Source organism: Pseudopipra pipra, chromosome 9 (assembly GCF_036250125.1).
Source record: "Pseudopipra pipra isolate bDixPip1 chromosome 9, bDixPip1.hap1, whole genome shotgun sequence".
NCBI classification, from domain to species: Eukaryota; Metazoa; Chordata; class Aves; order Passeriformes; family Pipridae; genus Pseudopipra; species Pseudopipra pipra.
Window position 1 is genome coordinate 18642601 of NC_087557.1, and position 18236 is coordinate 18660836.

The 18236-nt window shown below is 48.7% G+C and overlaps 1 protein-coding gene and 1 long non-coding RNA gene across 5 annotated transcripts in view; both read right to left on the reverse strand.

Annotated features, from left to right (window-relative positions):
- PDE4B (phosphodiesterase 4B) overlaps positions 1-18236 on the reverse strand; it is a 198803-nt gene that overhangs the window by 57395 nt on the left and 123172 nt on the right. For all 4 annotated transcript variants that reach the window (XM_064664929.1, XM_064664931.1, XM_064664934.1 and 1 more), the window contains 3 exons: positions 3570-3764; positions 1558-1594; positions 1402-1472 (listed from right to left, as the gene is read on the reverse strand). In XM_064664929.1, coding sequence (XP_064520999.1) covers positions 1402-1472; positions 1558-1594; positions 3570-3764 — 303 coding nt within the window. The remainder of the gene's footprint in view (positions 1-1401; positions 1473-1557; positions 1595-3569; positions 3765-18236) is intronic.
- On the reverse strand, positions 16057-18229 carry LOC135419003 (uncharacterized). Its single transcript, XR_010432771.1, has 2 exons — positions 18131-18229; positions 16057-16891 (listed from the first exon to the last, which is right to left on the reverse strand). It is a non-coding gene; the product is annotated as an uncharacterized LOC135419003 (long non-coding RNA).

The following is an 18236-nucleotide window of genomic DNA, read 5'->3' on the forward strand; positions in this document are numbered from 1 at the left end:
CTTGGAGTGAGCAGTGCCTGCCAGTCTCAGGATGGGATAAATGGGATGGGTGGGTGTGCAGGCAACATCACCAGGAATGAATGATGTTGGTTTCACGCAAAACAGCTCTCTTGGGGCAAAACAGGCCAGATGATGATGATGACTGGCTCAGTATAAATAGGCAAGGGGAAACAGTGGTTCCGGACAAAGGCATAAAAAAGGGTTTGTTTGGTTTCTCCTGTTCAGCAGGTACAAAACCCAACATTCTTCTCTGAGAGCATCACCTTCCCCACTCAGAGCAAAGGAAGCGATGTGGCATCCCTGGCTGTAGGTGGCACAGGCCAGTTCCCTGGGCAGCCCCCGTGGAGCCGAGCTGCAGGACACTGCTGCCTGCCCTGCCAGAAAATTCTTGCTGTCCCCAGAGCCTTATGCATGGGGTCTTCATCCTTGGCATCTGCCATGAACAACTCCCTTGTGAATCAGTGGTGGAAATGCAGGGCAGGACCATGGCTTGACTGAACAGCGATGATGTCTCTGCTCTTAGCTGGGCACCTGTGGAACACTTGGGACAGCCAAGGTGGCAAAGTGAGGAAGATCATGGAATTGTTTAGGTTGGAAGAGACCTCTAAGATCACCAGGTCCCACCCAGCATTGCCAAGGCCACCATTAAACCATGTCCCCAAGAGCCACATCCACACGTCTTTTAAATTCCCCCAGGGACAGGGACTCCACCACTGCCGTGGGCAGCTGTGCCAGGGATGGGCAAAACTTTATGTGAAGAAATTCTTCCTGATATTAAAATAAACCTCTCCTGGCATGCCTTGAGGCCGTTTCCCCCTGTCCTGTCCCTTGTTCCCTGGGAGCAGAGCCCAACCCCCGCCTGGCTCCCCCCCTCCCCCCTCCTGTCAGGGAGTTGCAGAGAGTGAGAAGGTCCCCCCTGAGCCTCCTTTCCTCCAGGCTGAGCCCCTCCAGCTCTCTCAGCCACTCCTGGTGCTCCAGACCCTTCCTCAGCTCCGTTCCCTTCTCTGGACATACTCCAGCCCCTCATTGTCTTTTTTTATGGTGAGGGGGGGCCTAAAAATGAACCCAAGATTGGAGGTGCACAACAGACAGAGCACACAAGCCGAAACACTTCGCTCCCTGCTCGGGGAGGAGGTGAGGACCATGAGGGGCTGAGGGACGGACGCCATGAGGGGCTGAGGGGATGGACGCCACTAGGGGAGAGGACATGGCGCCCCCTGGCGTCCCCGCAAACCGCGGCGGGCGAGCCGGGCGGGGGCGATGGAGGAGCCCTCAGGAACAGCGTTCCCCAGCGTTCCCCAGCGTTCCCCAGCGTTCCCCGGCCCCCACCCGGGCCCCCCGGCTCCTCCTCCGCGCGAACTTAAGGGAACTTAAAAAGGGAACTTAAAAAGCCAGGCTTACTTGTTGGAGGTGCCGTGTAAATTGGTGAGGAGCGTGAAGTTGTTCCTCACGCTTCTTAGGCTGGCCAGCACCTGAGGGAGACAAAACCACAGGCGTCACCTTCTCCACTTTAGTGCTTTAAAAACAATTTTAGAGGCCAATACGCCACCAACTCACCTGGGCGAAAGGTGTGACAATCAGGTCGTCGCCGTGCCTAATAAAAAAATGGAGAAATTGTATAAATTGATGTATAAATTTACCCTCAAAAAGAGCAAAATTTACCTCCGGGAATGAGTGTTTTCCTCATGCCACAAAAACACACAAACCCACGCAGCGTTTATTTAACACTACATAAAACGTTGCTCCTAATGGAAAGGTCACAGTGTATATCCAAAACAACCCGGCTGGAGTGAGTGTTCGGATTGGGAACACCAGGCAATAAAAGCCAGGAAATTCAAAAGTTAAGGCTCTCGCTTGCACCGTGGTGGAAAAAAAAACATAATGGTGTGGGGAAAGGTCACCTTTGAATTTCCTGGCTTTTGTTGATCTCTGTCGCAGTCTTTAATGTTATTCAGACGCCGGGTTTTGTCTGAATGTTTTCATCATGGAAGATTTGAGCAGAAGTTCTGAGCAAAATATATCACTACCATTGATAAGAGAGAATTTTTTTTTGTGATATTATATATAGTACTTGTGTGTGTATGGAAAATCCAGTATGATTTACCTATCTGAGCGATGGTGGGGTATAGAATAACCAAATCATGGAATGATTTGGGTTGGAAGGGACCTTAAAGCCCATCCAGTCCCACCCCCTGCCATGGGCAGGGACACCTTCCACTAGACCAGGTTACTCCAAGCTGGCCTTGGACACTTCCAGGGATGGGGCAGCCACAGCTTCTCTGGGAAACCTGTGCCAGGGCCTCCCCACCCTCACAGGGAAGAATTCCTTCCCACTGTTCCATCTAGCCCTGCCCTCTGGCAGTGGGAAGCCATTCCCCCTTGTCCTGTCACTCCTCGTCAGGCAATGCTGAGTGGGACCTGGTGATCTTAGAGGTCTCTTCCAACCTAAACGAGGGGCTCTCTTGGAGCCCCTTTAGATATTGGAAGGGGCTCTGAGGTCTTCCTGAAGCAATGTTGTAACCAATTATGTGATTAATCCCATAGAACAACAGGATCCTCCCCCCCCCCCTCCCCCGAACAAGGGCAGAACAGGCTGCAGGCTGCCATGGGCACCTCTGGAGATGTGTCCACCACTGCTTGACTCCTCCAAAGGAGTATTGTCCCTGCCTGTGCTGCCGCAGAGCTCATCCCCTGTCAGTATCAGTGCTGCTAAGTCTACATTTTAATTAAAATTGTCTTAACACTAATGTCAAAATCAAGTTGGTGTGGGGGTGCTGGTTTCCCCAAGTGCTGCTGGAGCCTCGATGCCTGCAGGGAATGGATAACTTGACTAAAGGGAGCCATGAGTTTGGGAGAAATGATGGGATTCCCCCACCCCAGCACACTGCTGGGAACAGGGGGCAATTGTTTAAATCCACCGTTTACACCAAACATGGCATTTGCATAATCTGGAGTGGTTACTTTGGTAAACATTTACTACCCGTTAACTCACAGCAGGGATATTCTCTTTCAGGAGAATTCTCATGGATCTTGCTAATATTTAGTTCTCCATTTTGTGACAGAACTTTAAGGGCTTTTTCGCAACAGCTCAATTTTTTTTACGAGCATCTTTTCTATAGCTTAATGGTCACTTTAAAACTTTAAACTGTGCCTTTCAAAATAAAGAGCTGCAAATCCAGGGCACTCATTTAAGCTCCAGGCTCTGTGTGTATTGATCCTCTTGAGTTCAGCCATCTGTCTTGGCTCATTTTGCGCTCAGTTCTAGCAAGCAGCTGCTAACACTAAACAGGATGGGGAAGAGCTATACTGTAAATATAAGTACAGTACAACTTCTCTGTTATTTCAGGATATGGATTTGAAAGCTCTTCTGCTAAATTATGGAGAAAATGGGAATGTTTTAAGGATGGGATGGGAGGAGGCTGTTGGATGTGCCTTGGCAGACTGTAAAACCACCCATCTTGGGTGCTCCGGCTGTGAAATATGAGTGTACCACCCATAAGTCCTCTTAACAGAGCTCTGAGGATTATAGCAGCCACGTAAAGTTCTTAGTGAGCCAAATTTCTGCTTACTGTTCACTTGGGAGAGAAGAGTTCCTGGACATGGTCTTTGGTGATAAGTCGTAGTCGCTGTCGGATCTGTACAGGAACGACTCCCGGCGCTGGCTGTGGCCTGGGAATGTCGTGTGCAATACGAGTCCTGACGAGGAGCTGGCCTGTGGGTCCAGCGGGCTGCGACCTGGGGACGGGCCATTTTCCACATCGAAGCTGTGAACAAAGCACATACCGCGTGTCACACGTCTGCCAAAACAGGTGTTTCAGTGCCTGTGTTACATTTGCATTGCTCACACCATGTCATTTGCTCAGTACAGGAGATGCAGGGCTGCATTTACTGCAGCCTCCCGCTGGCATGTTTCTATTGTATCAAGCAGGACTCTGCGTGACAATAAAACATTTACACCGGAGGGCTCTTTCCTGGCTGCATCTGCTCAGGCTTCCTTTGGCCTGAATTTCTCTCGGCTCAGCACAGCTTCTGTGGCTCTCAGCATGAACACACAGCAGCTGAAGAGGGCAGGGTTAGGTTAGAGATTAGGGAGAAATTCCTCCCTGTGAGGGTGGTGAGGCCCTGGCACAGGTTGCCCAGAGAAGCTGTGGCTGCCCCATCCCTGGAAGTGTCCAAGGCCAGGTTGGATGAGGCTTGGAGCAACCTGGTCTAGTGGAAGGTGTTCCTGCCCATGGCAGGGGGGTGTAACGAGATGAGCTTCCAACCAAACCATTCCAGAATTCCATTATTCTAAACAACATCACCAATCTCTGGAGCTCTCCACACTCCACCCTCATGGATGTTTGCACAAGTCAGGGGGTTCCATCTGCCAAATCTCACTCCAAGCCTTACAAGCATAACAGGCACTAAAGACACTACAACACGACACCCCCCCTACAGCCCAGCCCTGTCCCCATCCACTCTGGAACAAACTTTTGAAATCTTGCAAAGTTGGCAAGAACTTGGCAGTTGTGTGAGATGGATGCCCAAGTCTCTTCCCAGCCACAGCTCACGTTTTAGCCATTCAAGGTATTAGTTCAGTGAATTTTAAACAGCTGGGATTAAAAATAAATTAAAAAGAAAAACTCCAAATCTCCCGTCACCGTTTCCATTATACACCCACTTTCTTAAGGTTTCATAACTTGGCTGCTGTAATCTGTGGCTGAAATCACCCTGGATACTTTAACGAGTGACACCCCTCATAAACCCTGAAAATAAGCAGGTTGGCCTCCTTTGCTTGGGCATTTGGCCCTGATATAAATACCAGATGTGTGACCATGCCCCAGTGAAGCCAAATGAAATAAGGCTGCATTCAGGATGAATTTTCTTGCCTTTGGAACTTTGAGGCTTCACCTCTCAGTGAGAGCTCAGTTCTTGCTTCTCAATGCCACAGACCACTCCCCATTCCTAATGTTCTCCAATTTATTGCTCCTGCTGGGTCCTGGCTATGATACCAAGCTGTGGTCCCTGCCATGAATTTCTCCATCCCTCCCCACTGCTGCCTCCTCCAGTGCTTTAATCTAGGAGATCTCCTCAGCACAGTGGCAGGGAAGGCCCTGGCTCTCCCTCTGCTTTGCAGCTCTGCTTTAACTGCTGCAGGAGGAGCAGATAAAGTATTAGCTTAAAAAAAATATTAGTATTAAAAAATAACAACCGGTGACAGCAATGACAGACCAGCTCTGCTGGAGGTTACTCTGCTCCTTGTGGTTGCAAACAGATGGTGACTACTTTGGTCTCATGCTATTTGGTCCCACATGTGGTTCCTCCAGAATTAAGAAATGCATGAGAACATGCATTTAAGTAATGCAATTAAAAAATGCATGAGCACACCGGCAAGGATTTTTAGATCCTTTCGAAATGCAAAGGTAGGACACCAGTGTAACACAGTACAAATTGAAGAGATTCCTACATCCCACCCCTCACTGGAGTGTTTACTTACCCAGCTGCTGAAGTGCATCTTGAAACTGGTAATGGCTCAATTAATGTTCTTTGCTTTTACTCTTTGTTATCTGCCCTTTCACCAAAGGCAGGCTGAGTACACTTTATTTGTACCCACAGAGTACTCAACAGAAGAAACTCAGCCCTGTAACTATGGCATCTACAAACAACAGCCAGATAGTAATTATTCCATACCTATTCAGAAAATTAACTCTGATTACTCAAAACATTGTTGCAAAACCATCAGTTGGGAACATTCAGTTTACTGACACAAATGGAAATTCAGCTCTGAACTAAACGTGAGAATTTAGCCAAGCAGAGCTTCTACTGGATGTTTGATACCTGCTGCTCACTGGTGGGCATCAGCAACTGGTTTGGGAGGAAAAGTCCACAATTTAGAGATTTAAAAAGTGTGTAAGAGGTGAAGACGGGAGGCAGGGAGCAAGGCTGATGAGGGATCTTTGCAAAGACAACTACTCTGCAGCAAAGTAAGTTTAGGAAGAGGGGAGCACGGCCTCTGTGCCTTGAGATAGGTGGAAGATACTCAAAACCTCTTCTCTTTCCCTCCGTTAACATAAAAACAAGCTCTTTGCTAGTCTAGGCCTATCCTGAGTCACACTTGCAGAAAGTCCCACCTAAGTCACGGGGATTTTCAGTATCTTTGGAGGGCATGAACACTTTAGTAGCTAGAGGCATAGGAAGGACCCTGTTGCTCTGTGAGCTGGGTCAAAGGCACAGCTCCATCTCCTTTTTCCTTCTGCATTTTTAAATAAACCAGGATGTTAACGAGTTGAAGAGGAAAGGAGGTGACAGCAGGTGGCAGGAGTTAGCTGCAGCTGGCTCTGACAGGCAGCGAGGGGACACTGGCCTTGGACATGGGGAAAGCTGTGACTGAGACACAGTGATGAACAGTGAACACGGTAATGAACGGTAATGAACAGACACACAATGGCGAGCCAGGAGAAATCACTGCAAAACACAGCGAGGTTTTTCCTGAGTCACTCTGCAAAACAAAGGAAACTAATAAAAGCAACCCCCAACTGTCCAAATTCTGCAGTTTTACTGTAACAGTTACAATATCATAGAATCATGGGATATCCTGAGCTTGGAGAAACCCAGAGGGATCATCCAGTCCAACTCCTGGCCCTGCACAGGACACCCCAACAATCCCAGCCTGTCCCTGAGAGTGGTGTCCAAACACTCCTTGAGCTCTGTCAGCCTTGGTGCTGTGATCACTGCCCTGGGGAGCCTGTTCAGTGCCCAGCCACTCTCTGGGGGAAGAACCTTTTCCTAAGATCCAGCCTAACCCTCTCTTGACACAACTTCAGGCCATTCCCTCTGGTCCTGTCACTGGTCATTCAAGAGAATAAATCAGTGCTGCCCCTTTACTTCCCCTTGACAGGAAGCTGCAGCTCCTCATGAGGTCTCCCCTCACTCTCCTCCAGGATGAACAAGCCAAGTGTCCTCAGCTGTTCCTCTCATGGCTTTCCCTCCAGACTCTTCACCAGCATCGGGAACATACTGTCTCTGGATTACCATTGCCCACAAGTAGTCTTGGAATGTGGCAAAATTTGGCAAAAAGATTGCAAAATAGGATTGTGCTGTGATTTGGATGTAATTCAGAGTCATTTGAATAATCATTGCAAGTCAAATGGTTTCCACGAGAGCTGTGCAGCCCCACAGTTTGCTCTGTAGTATGAAACACAAACACATTTCAGCCCATCAGACAAGGCAGGCTTGTGGTTTTCTTGTTTATGTTGAGAATCGACACTTTTCCTGCAGATGACAGCACTGACTCTCCAAGAGGGCTCACCATCTGCTTTGCCTTCCCAGACTCATTCCTGAGGACATTACTCCCAATCTTCTAACTACACTACCACCCTTACGATGGTTTCAAATAGGTTTCCAAAATACAGAGGTTTGGGCAGACTGATAATTATAAAGATCCTTTCACAATCACTGGAGCCTTGTATGTCACCAAGACATCCACCAGGATTCTTATCACCATTACCAGGCATGACTGCTTGGCCCTGCTATGTAATGCTGTGCCCCTGTTCCCCATTATGAGAACAGCTTGGTGCTTTTTCTAAATAATCTTCCACGTGGAAAGGCCTGTGCTTGAAAACATCAGCACTTAATAAAGCAGGGTTGGACACATCATTGGCATGCTGGAGCCTGGCACAGGTACAGGGCTCCCCAGGTATCAGTGACCTGCTTCCCCTCCTGAGCTTCTCCTATCGAGAGGAAAACCTTGTTGCTCTCAAGAGCCACTCAAAAGTGCTCAAATCCCTCTGCTAGGTTTGTCTATCATGTTGTTCCTAACGTTTTTATCCAGGTGAGACCCCACCTGCAGTGCTGCCTCCAGCTCTGGGGAACAACACCAGAAGGATGTGGAGCTGCTGGAGTGAGTCCAGAGGAGGCCACAGAGATGCTCCAAGGGCTGGAGCCCCTCTACTCTGGAGACAGGCTGGGAGAGCTGGGGATGTTCACCTGGAGAAGGCTCCAGGGAGACCTTAGACCCTCTTCCAGTGCCTAAAGGGGCTCCAAGAGAGCTGGAGAGGGACTTTGGACAAGGGCCTGGAGGGACAGGACAAAGGGGAATGGCTTCCCACTGCCAGAGGGCAGGGTTAGGTGGGATATTGGGAAGGAATCCTTCCCTGTGAGGGTGGTGAGGCCCTGGCACAGGTTACCCAGAGAAGCTGTGGCTGCTCCATCCCTGGAAGTGTCCAAGGCCAGGTTGGATGGGGCTTGGAGCAACCTGGGATAGTGGAAGGTGTCCCTGCCCATGGCAGGGGGTGGAATGAGTTGATCTTTAAGGGCCCTTCCAACCCAAACCACTCTGGGATTCTGTGATCTCCAGAGCATGAACCCCTGAGCCGCCCAATGTAGAGCCACCAGCCCCCTGCAGCCCCTCCCCAGCACTGTATCACAGCTGTCTGGCACAGAACACAGCAGAGCTTCTGAAGTGTTTGTAACATAAACTGTCATCCGCTGCTAAACATGTAATTAAGCCTCTGCATGTATCAAAAAGCAAAAGTATATGTTTACTTGACTTTGTAATCTCCAAATATAAAAGTTCAAGGCCAGGTTGGACAGGGCTTGGAGCAATCCAGTCTACTGGAAGGTGTCCCTGCCCATGGCAGGGGGGTGGAATGAGGTCGTTTTTAAGGTCTCTTCCAAATCAAACCATTCTGTGATTCTATGGTCCACTTTTTCTAGCAGCTCCCCTGTTCAGTGCATATAAAGGAGGCAGAATAACCATGGCCACAATCATTACCTTGCCCTTGCCTTTGAATGCCGGTTTGCCTGACTTCAACACTCAGAGCCCAAAACAGACCTGAGAGCTGGTGGTACTCCCTTTGCAACCCCAGATCCATCCTCAGCATAGCTCAAAGATAACAATGAGTATCCAGAGCCAGAGCCCTCCCAGCTCTCTAGCAGAACTCATCAGCAGCACCCTGGGGAGGCTCACGGTTTGCACAGCAGCAAATGTCAAGGACAGCATCCAGCACTGTGCTGTGCCAGCTGCACCTCGTGCCATGTCGGAACAGCCTCCGGGAGATGATTGGAAAAGTACAGAGGGAGGTAAAAATGAGTTGGGATTTTCTTTTAGCATGAAAGGTTCCAACAAATTTAATCCTTTTCATGTTTACTACAGATAAGTAGCTTGACGTTATCCTGTAACAAGCTAACATTGTGGGGTTGTTTAAGTCCCCCAGAGAAGAATTCCTGAATTCTATAAACCAGTTGTTAATTTTCCAAACGTACATCCTGGGCTAGTTTGTCCTCTTCCTATGGTTCACTGCCATTAATCTCTGGAAAATGCAAGGCATAGTCAAACACAGCAGATACCCCACTCTATTTTTTCTTCCAGAGCTTGGGAACACAGATGGGTGTGCGAGTGATCACTCCCAGCACAGAGAGCAATGCCACTTCCTAAGGGCTTTTTCCTTCTGAAAATATTCCAGCTAACAATTGCTGGAGTAGCTGCTTTCCTTCTTACCACTTCTGCCCCAGCCAAGGTATTAACAAGCCATTACTGGCACAGGTTACCCAGAGAAGCTGTGGCTGCCCCATCCCTGGAAGTGTCCAAGGCCAGGTTGGACAGGGCTTGGAGCAACCTGGTCTAGCAGAAGGTTTCCCTGCCCATGGCAGCGGGCGGAATGAGTTGAGCTTTAAGGTCCCTTCCAATCCAGCCCATTCCAGGATTCCATGATAACCCTCCCTGTGAAGCACTTACACAGCTCTTCTCCTCACCTTCCAGGTGTTCCTGCCCAGCATCCTCTACCTGCCCACAGCTCACCAGGACCAAACATCTGGCACATGGGCTGTGGTTCTGCTGTGCTGAAGGGCCCGGCTGGGTCTTGCCAAGGGGATAACTGCCACTTTTTCCCTGCTGAGAAGGTGCTGGACAGTCACGTGCTTGTGGCCAGTGGTAGAGGTGGCACAGGGACAGCACGGTGCTCCAGACAGTCACTGGATTTTGGCATCACCTGCTCTGTGAAACACAGAGCTTTACATTCAAGTTTACATGCAGATGTTTACATTTAAGTTATGGGACAGTGTTTATTCCAGTCTGGCCCGGCTGTTCTGCTCTGTTCAGCATCAGTTCAGCTTTTACAGCTCCATCCAAGCCCCATAACATTCTACAGACTCTCTTTTCCAATGCACAGCACATGGATGTTGCCTCCCATGGAGGAGGCTGCCCTCAGCAGCCTGGTTCATGTGATGGAGACCCCAGTGCAGGGCTGTAGGTGACCCCAGTGCCTCTGGTGGGGCCCCAGGACACCCTACAGCACTTGTGCCTATGGACAAGCCTTGCTCCCTGCCCTGAACCATCTTGGGGTGGGCAATTCCACCCAGCAAGTGGGGACACAGGGTCCAGCCTTGCCTATTCTCCACCAGGATATTACTGGTAACAAAAGGGGAATTACAGTCCTATATTGCATCTTTTATCGATGTGTCTTCAAGTATTTCATATACCTTTTAAGTGTAATCTGCACTTAACTCTCTTCCCAAAGCACACAGTGCCCTGATGGCAAAGGCAGACCATCAGCACGGCTCTCAAGGGCCCAGTCCAGCAAATGACCTCTGCTTCCAGCAGGAAAGCATTCCCGTATCTGTATGGAACCAGAGCATCAGAAGCCTGTCAGCCAGAGTCATGCTTTACTTCAGCCTCCCCTTAAAGAGAGGATCTCCTGGCATGATGCCAAGAGGCACTTTTGCCTTTTCAAACAGGCTGGGAAGCTCATAGAGTGAGTTGCTTTGCTCCACCACAGCTCTGCCACACAGGCACCAGCTGCACATCACAGAGCTGTTCTCACCTGCTGTCACACAAGCTGGGGACAGGGATAAAGTGACAACCATTTTAACCACTTATACAGACCACAGGGTTTTCCATTTTACCTGAGCTGAATGGGGAGCACAGACAGCCTTTGAGCTGGAAGACTCACAGTTTTTCTGCACTAATGTTTTAAACTCCCCTCAGCCCATCCACAGCACCCAATGGTGGGCATGTGGAAAGCTGCTGTGCTCAGAAATGCACCCAGTCTTCCCACTTGAATAATTATTTGACCTGGTTTTTGGATTTATATCCATAATTGGGATCTGTGTGGCCTGTCAGCAAAAAGACAGTGAAATGTCCTAAGATGGTATTGAGATCATTAAATCCTTTGCAGACTCAGGCCCCCTAAAATAATTAATCCAGCTGGGTACATTTCAGCAAAATTTTACTTGCTTCACATCTTTCAAATGTCTGCACTCTCCATCTTTTATATCCATAGGAAAGGACACTGCAATAGCAAATGTCAGAGCACACTGATGTGATTCCAAGGGCAATCTTTTTTATAGCTCTTATTGATCATTTCAGGCCCAGCAAAAGCTCAATGCAAAAGTTGCCTCATCCAAATCATGAGCATCTGCCAACTGGTACTATTTGAGGGAAAAATATCAAGGATGGAAAAACCTGGCCCTTTGACAGAAAGTCCTGTGTTTGCTGTGTCTGAGGGGTTTCGCACATGGACCAGAAGGGGGGTCAGGAACCTGCTGCTCCCCCTGTGGAAGGGTGATGCCCTGCCCACATGTGAGCCAAAAGCAAAGGCCAGAGGAGAAGAAGGGATCTTCAAGCTGACATAAGAACAAATGGGCATAAAATGGACATAAATAAACTGAGGTTGGAAATCAGAGAAAAAATTTTTGCCTTGAGAGTAGACAGATCACTAAACAGCTTTCCTGTGGGAGTGCTGGGGGGTAAACACTGACTTGATGTTATTGCTGGTGGAACTAATGGAGTAATTCACTAAACATTGCTCTTGGGGAGACCTTAGAGCCCCTTCCAGTGCCTAAAGGGGCTCCAAGAGAGATGGAGAGGGACTTTGGACAAGTGCCTGGAGGAACAGGACAAGGGGGAATGGCTTCCTGCTGACAGAGGACAGGGTTAGGTGGGATATTGGGAAGGAATTCTCCCCTGTGAGGGTGGTGAGGCCCTGGCACAGATTGCCCAGAGAAACTGTGGCTGCCCCATCCCTGGAAGTGTCCAAGGCCAGGTTGGACGAGGCTTGGAGCAACCTGGGCTAGCAGAAGGTTTCCCTGCCCATGGCAGGGGGCGGAACTGGATGACTTTAAGGTCCCTTCCAACCCAAACCAGTCCGGGGTTCTGTGGTCTAAATAAAATCCAAGCAAGGGACTGGTGTTAAAATCATGTTGCACCACCCCAGTAGAGAACTCTCCTGCCTGGCCTCTGCCCCCACTGCCATTCCTGTGACTTTGATGACCCCGTGGCTCAGCTGAGGCACAGGCAGAGGCAGTGAATACAAAGCCTGCCATCCCTGGGCGTGCACCACACAGCGTTTCCATAAATTTGCATTTTTACTAATGACAGTGAGCTGGAAGGGACCCCTGAGCAGCCTCGGCAGGGACCGGCAGGGACACGCTCTGCCTGCCCACACTCCCTCCCTTCCTCCTCTGGCTGTTTGACAACAGGGGGAAGAAGAGGGTGAAGTTAAACCACAGATTTATATTTTCTGCCATTAAGTCACATGCTCTGCAATAAGCTTTAATCATTCAGGACAGCAAACTGGATTTAGCAGAAGGGAAACCTTCCACATGAAGAGAAGATAGAGATGGTGGGCAGCAAGAATAAAACTTTCTAAAGTGGTGACTACAAGCCCAAAAAGCCAGGCAGGACAAAAGTCCTGCAGCATATCTCACATAGCTTATGCCAAATGGTGAGGTCATGCAGCAGACACAAGGCTTCAGCTTTTCCAGGTGTGGTGGAGTCCTTGCAGGACTGCCAGCTACTGAGCACAGGATACTTCAGGAAGGAGGGAAACACTATCACTCAGCACATATGATATCCATTATCTGTTTTTATTTCCCCTGAACTTTTCCAGCATCCTTCCAGCTTGCTTCTCCATCCAAAACAAGTCTTCCAAACCCTGGTGTGTCCACACAGGTCATCCCTTGTTGGGAGCCTGGATCAACACCATCCCAGTTTTTCCACTCTCACCAACACAGTGCAGGAATCTCTGCTCCATCCCTGGTTCCCAACATGCAGCTGAAACACTCAGTTTGCCACTTCCTCTACACAGAGTTTCACAACCATCATGTGACTCCTCTAGAGCGTGTTTGTGCTTGTAACAGTCTGTGTCTTCTCACTGCTAAATTACCTCCCTGCTCAAGCCCTACCTCAGGTGATCATCATGCTGTGAAGCCCTTCGGAAAGGCTCCTGCACCTCAACCAGCTGCTCTGTGCTGTGCTTCTAAAAGTCTCTTGGGAATAAATGATTTCTCTGATGTGAAAGCAGATAGTGCACTGTTGGCACCCAAAATATCATTTAATAACTGTTATGTTCCCTAAACCTGCAAATCTTATCAAGACCTGCTTCAGGGCTCATTTTGATTAAGGATCCCTTAGAAACTGTCTCATGTTGAAAATCACTTGCTGGAAACACCGTTTTGGAGTCACTACAAACCATAAAGCTGCACTGTTCAAAAGAAATAGAGACATGGGGGCACTGAGCAAACTTCAGCTCAAAACTATCAATATCTGAAATGCAGCTATAAGTCAACAAGTCCAGGAGCATCAAAAATGCAGCCACAGTGACTGGGAGATTTGGAAGAAATATGAGCAGAGCACTTGCCACAATTGATTACCATTTAATAACAGAGAAGGTGAAGTTTTCAGTGTGAATAAGCACAAATGTGTAGGCCTGGCACAAAATCATTACATCTGATAGTAGTTAAAGATTCGCGTCATCACAGTAAAAGCTCCATTCTTGAGCTAATAGAATTGAGACATCCTGGGTATTTCAGGGTATTGATAAAGGTTTGGCCTGAGCTAACAAAGTATGAGTGGGCAGAGGTGATCAATGGGCAAAATGGATCCATTTAAAAATATTGACTCATTGTGTGAAAACATTCACTGTGGCAAAACCTGGGAAGAGTACACAGTGATGGGTTACTCCAAGGGGAAGGAAGAAATGTTTGATTTCATGGATGAAACAGGGGAGAGAAAACACCTGAAACTAGAGAGGACTTGCTAAAAACAACTGAAATTAGTGAGAAGCTGCTGAAATTACCTGGAACTAGTGAGGAGCTGCTGAGAACACCTGAAGTCAGTGAGGAGCTGCTGAAATAGATGGTGCCAGGCTCTGTTCAGTGGTGCCCAATGACAGGACAAGAAGCAATGGCCATAAACTAAAACACAAGCAGTACCACCTCAACAGAAGTAAGAACTTCTTTCCATAGAGGGTCGCAGAGCACAGGAACAGCTGCCCAGGTAGGGCGTGGAGCCTCCCTCTCTGGAGACATTCCAATCCCACCTGGACATGTTCCTGTGTCACCTTTTCCAGGTGACTCTGCCTGGGCAGGGGGGTTGGATCGGATGATCTCCAGAGGTCCCTTCCAACCCTAATGATTCTATGTTTCTGTGAAAACACCCAAAACTATTGAGGAGCTGCTGAAAGCCCTGATGAGGGGCCGGATGGGGGGACACAGGGGTGGCAGGCAGGGCAGGCAGGGCAGGCAGGGCTGCAGCACCCCAGGGCCCAGCGATGCCAGGGCTCTGAACAAACACCCTGTGCACACCAACACCTCCTGCGGGGCTGAGCCCAGTGGTGTGTGCTCAATACTGCTTTTCAGGTCAATAACTCTACAAGCTGCAGAAGGAAGCCTTTTTACTGCAACAGCACCCAACAGGGTGTTTAACCCTTTGTCTGCTTGCAGCAAAGCATCCCAGGCTAAATCGCTGCCAACCGTATCATTTCAGTTGGAAAGATGAATTTAAAATTAGCCTGTTCGAGCTGAGATTAAATCCCAGCAGGAACCTAGAAGGAGACTTAGCTCCAGTGCACCCCCTCCCACCCCACCTCAGGCCTCTTGTCTTCTCTAGCCCAAGCCAAGATGCAGCTCCTGAAACTTTTCCCCATCTGGGCTTTTACTGAACTCCAGCAGAAATCCGTCTCCTTCCGTCCTTCATGGAAGAGCTCAGGGCAGCCCTGAGTTTTTGGGTTAGGAAAATCTTTCTGCAAATGTGTTGATGTGCTTGGAACTGGATGATGGCCAAGAAACCAATCAGTCCCAGAGCGAGGTCCTGTGTGCCACCCGTCTGCCAGCCTCCGGCAGCGTCTGGGAACGATCAAGATCACAGAGCCAGAGTGGGAGGCAAACAACGGGTATTCTCTGGATATGGCTCAGCCAGGATAAAATGTGACACCCTATAATAGTGCCCTGGCGTCACCCAGCACAACATCTGACCGAGGGGACATCAAATGCCACACAGATATCAAGGGCCTGATGGCCAGTCATGTGAAGAGCAAACAAGATAGCAGGGTGGCAGGGGAGGCAACAGGGAACAAAACCCCAGTGTCAAGCCCTTCTGTGCTGAGCAGTCAGCCCTAAATGGTTGGTGATTTTTGCTTTCTGCCAAAGTTCTGCTTTAATTGGGCAAGACTGTGCAGCATGTTCAGTGACACGGAGCAGAGGAGAAAACAGCCTGTGCCAGGCTGTGAGGCCGTGCAGGAGTCACCCTGCTGAGGTGCAAAGAGTTATTATGGGTCAGAACATCTTATCCACAATGGCTTTTTACTTTACTGTTTTAAAAAATGTTCTGTGATTTAAGCTAAAAACATCAACGTTTCTGTGCATGCTGTTAACTCGCCACACACAAACCCCAAATTCTGCCTGAATTTATACTTGTGGGTTCCACTTGTCCCAGTGAGCAAAGCTAGAATGAACTCTCAGCCCTTTTCATTGCCTTGGGTGATGTGGAAGCAAAAAGTCAGTGACCACCGAGACAGCCTGAGAACTGAGAACACAACTATGGACACGCTGGTGAGCCTCATCCCCCCATGACTCTCCCACACTCTGGCCCAGTGGTGGCTTCACTGCACAGTGCTCTGACCTGCACAGTGAGGGCAGCTCTTTGAGGGCTGATGGAGTAAAGTTCTCCCTGGGAGCAGGGGCTGAAACCTCCTGGGTGCCAAGACATCAAGAGCTGGCCTAACTTCTAAATTACAGAGGTCACCCATACAGCTTCTCCAGCAAATCTGTAGTGTAGAAAATGCAAGCACAACCAAGTTCCTTATTGACTTGAGTGTAATAGATCAGTCAATACACCCCAGCACTTCATCAGAGAAGCAGCATCCTGCAGTGCTCTTTCCCTAACTCCTGCACCAGCTCCATAATCATCTGAATAGCATCTCTGGTACTTGAACCTCTTGCCAGCACAAAGCTGGTTCAATAGTGCCATTCAAGCCCAGAGTAGCTGCACTGGCTGCACTCTGTCTCCAGAAGAGTAGGAGATTCTTGCTGCAGTCTAAGAAAGAAAAATCACTTAGCACAAATAAGGTCTTTTAAAACCACTGATTAAATAGATATTCACAAGACAGAGCACAATGGCTTTGATGGAGCCATTGCAACCTATTACATAAATCCTCATTCATGCCCAGGAGAGCTTTTCCTTTTCTTTTTTTAATATCAGAAGAGAAAATGAAGCCACGGAAAAGATATTAAATTACATAAAAATGTGCGACTGGTAAGTTCACGACTTAAACTCAGAGAAGCAAAGAGATACAGAATTTGGGCTGGAAATCTTGGCTGCTGTGCAGTCCCCAGCTGTGAGCTTGCAGGAGCTGTGCCATGGCCTTGGCTCCCTGGCACGGGAGCTTGCTACCTTGGACTCAGCTCTGCAGCACCAGTCCTGACAAATTACACCTCTTCTGAGGAGGAGGATGGAATTGCAGAGTTATTGATGGATGAATGGGAGTGCTGACAAGGACAGGAAAGTGTTATGTGAGGGGGCTGGTCGATACTCACAAACTCCATCTCATATTCTATAAAAGGCCATGGAGATGCTCCAAGGGCTGGAGCCCCTCTGCTCTGGAGACAGGCTGGGAGAGCTGGGGGTGTTCACCTGGAGAAGAGAAGGCTTCAGGGACAACTTAGAGCCCCTTCCAGTGCCTAAAGAGGCTCCAGGAGAGCTGGAGAGGGACTTTGGACAAGTGCCTGGAGGAACAGGACAAGGGAGATTGGCTTCCCATTGCCAGGGGGCAGGGATAGATGGGATATTGGGAAGGAATTCTCATCTGTAGAGATGCCCTGGCACAGGTTGCCCAGAGAAGCTGTGGCTGCCCCATCCCTGGAAGTGTCCAAGGCCAGGTTGGACGGGGCTTGGAGCAACTTGGTCTAGTGGAAAGGTCCCCATTCATGGCAGGGTGATGGGACAAGATGGTCTTTAAGGTCCCTGCCAACCTAAACCATTCCACAACTCTATGAAACGTTCCCCTCTGCCTGCGCATCCCTGCAGCCCCAGCACCTTCCAGCCTGCATTAGGAATGTTCTGACATACATTAGCTGCACACTATTCATCCTTCCACACATTGTTGTACTGACATGTGGAAGGTGATATCTTCGCTAGGACTTTCACAATTTTCTGCATTTCCTCATGAAAACAGACTTTTTCCTAGAATCTAGTTCCTAGTACTTTTAATCTGAAATAAATGTATAATATTGCATGAGTTATTAGATTTACTGGAGCTAAAAGTGGGCTGGAGAGCAGCAGTGAGTGTAGAGTTTAATAGAACAGTTCTTAAAACACCATATAATTTTAATGTAGTAAAGCAAAAGAGGGTCAGCTTGTTCTTCCAAATTCCACTCCAAACAATTTACTATCTTTATGGATGAAAAAATGTAGGGAGCCTTTTGTGATGTGAGTGAAACTAGGACAGTCAATATAGACCCACTTCAAACCTTCACTCACAGATGTCTATTCCTTCAGCCAATATTTATTCTCTTCCCAGAAAGTCCTTTTGTGCACTTTACATGGTGAGCTACAGCATCTCCTTCACTGCCACTTTCCCCAGTAAATCTCTGTTCTCATAAGTGTCTCTAACTGCAAACAGATGGAATCAAGCTGCTCTCCCCAGTTATGGTCTTGTATAACACTGGGAGCTCAATGGCCCTACCAAGGTGGTCACAGGGGACTGGACAACTTGGCCCAACACCAGGACTGGTGTGGACAGTGCACAAAACCAGCGCCTTCCCTTCTGCTCCTCATCCTCAGAAAGGGTTAACAGGAAACATTTGTTTAGGACACCAGGAAGCTCTTGGCCCCAAAATGGGATTCAGATCACAACTAAGACACTTATCAAACCTCTCCTGGTGCTCTGCCTTTCCCTGCTCTGCTTTGCCAGGCACAACTCAGCCGGGAAACCCAGGAATTTAGTTCCCTGGCGTCACCCTCCATGTGAATTCATTCC